This window comes from Tarenaya hassleriana, unplaced genomic scaffold (genome assembly GCF_000463585.1).
Source record: "Tarenaya hassleriana unplaced genomic scaffold, ASM46358v1 Cleome7, whole genome shotgun sequence".
NCBI classification, from domain to species: domain Eukaryota; kingdom Viridiplantae; phylum Streptophyta; class Magnoliopsida; order Brassicales; family Cleomaceae; genus Tarenaya; species Tarenaya hassleriana.
Window position 1 is genome coordinate 2155990 of NW_010969548.1, and position 691 is coordinate 2156680.

The 691-nt window shown below is 31.4% G+C and overlaps 1 protein-coding gene across 2 annotated transcripts in view; it reads right to left on the bottom strand.

Annotated features, from left to right (window-relative positions):
* The window catches only part of LOC104800837 (ribosomal L1 domain-containing protein 1), a 1353-nt gene extending 1183 nt beyond the window's left edge, over positions 1–170 (bottom strand). Inside the window, exon 1 of one of the 2 annotated variants that reach the window (XM_010523786.1) lies at positions 48–170. In XM_010523786.1, coding sequence (XP_010522088.1) covers positions 48–88 — 41 coding nt within the window. In that variant the 5' untranslated portion in view covers positions 89–170. The remainder of the gene's footprint in view (positions 1–47) is intronic. The other variant, XM_010523787.2, reaches the window with a different exon arrangement.
* Between the last annotated feature and the right edge of the window lie 521 nt (positions 171–691).

Sequence of the window (691 nt, forward strand, 5' to 3'; positions counted from 1 at the left end):
ATTTTCGGAGAGTTTTTACAGCCATATACACGGTATTTGGATCGTCCCTCGAGGGTTTTTGCGGCGGACGAGCCGCCGAGTAGCTCATTCTCCGGCGAGAAGGGGGAAAGACGGAGACTTGCGCCGTTGCTGCGGATTAGGGTTTTGGTGGGCACAGAGCTTTAATTTAAAAGTTTTTAGGGTTTCAGACTTTGTACTCCACTATCTGGGCTTTCTCCTCGGATCTGGCCCAGCGTTCAAGTCTTGTTTATATAATATTTCGTTTGATACAACCATACTTTTATAATAAATATCGTTTTAAAAAAATTATCTTATTACTAAATAAATGTTATTTTTGATTTTTTAAATAAATTTTTAATTTGCTCTTAATTAAAATATTTAGTTTTAATAGAGTATTAACATATAAGTTAATGAGGATATATTTGACTTTTCCACTAATTTCTTAATAAAATCTAAAATAGCATTCATTTTAAAAACGGATGGAGTATATAAATATAGGGTCATTGGATCGTATACACATTGAATATATCATAAAAAAAATAAAACAAAATAAAATATATTTTTAGAATGATTAACGAAGATTAGTGATCTCAATATTGATTTAGTAATTCTCGATCTCAAACATTGTTGCTGATTCTCAATCTCTCAAGCTAAGGTTCAGTAGTCTTAATCAAATCCCTAATTTATAATC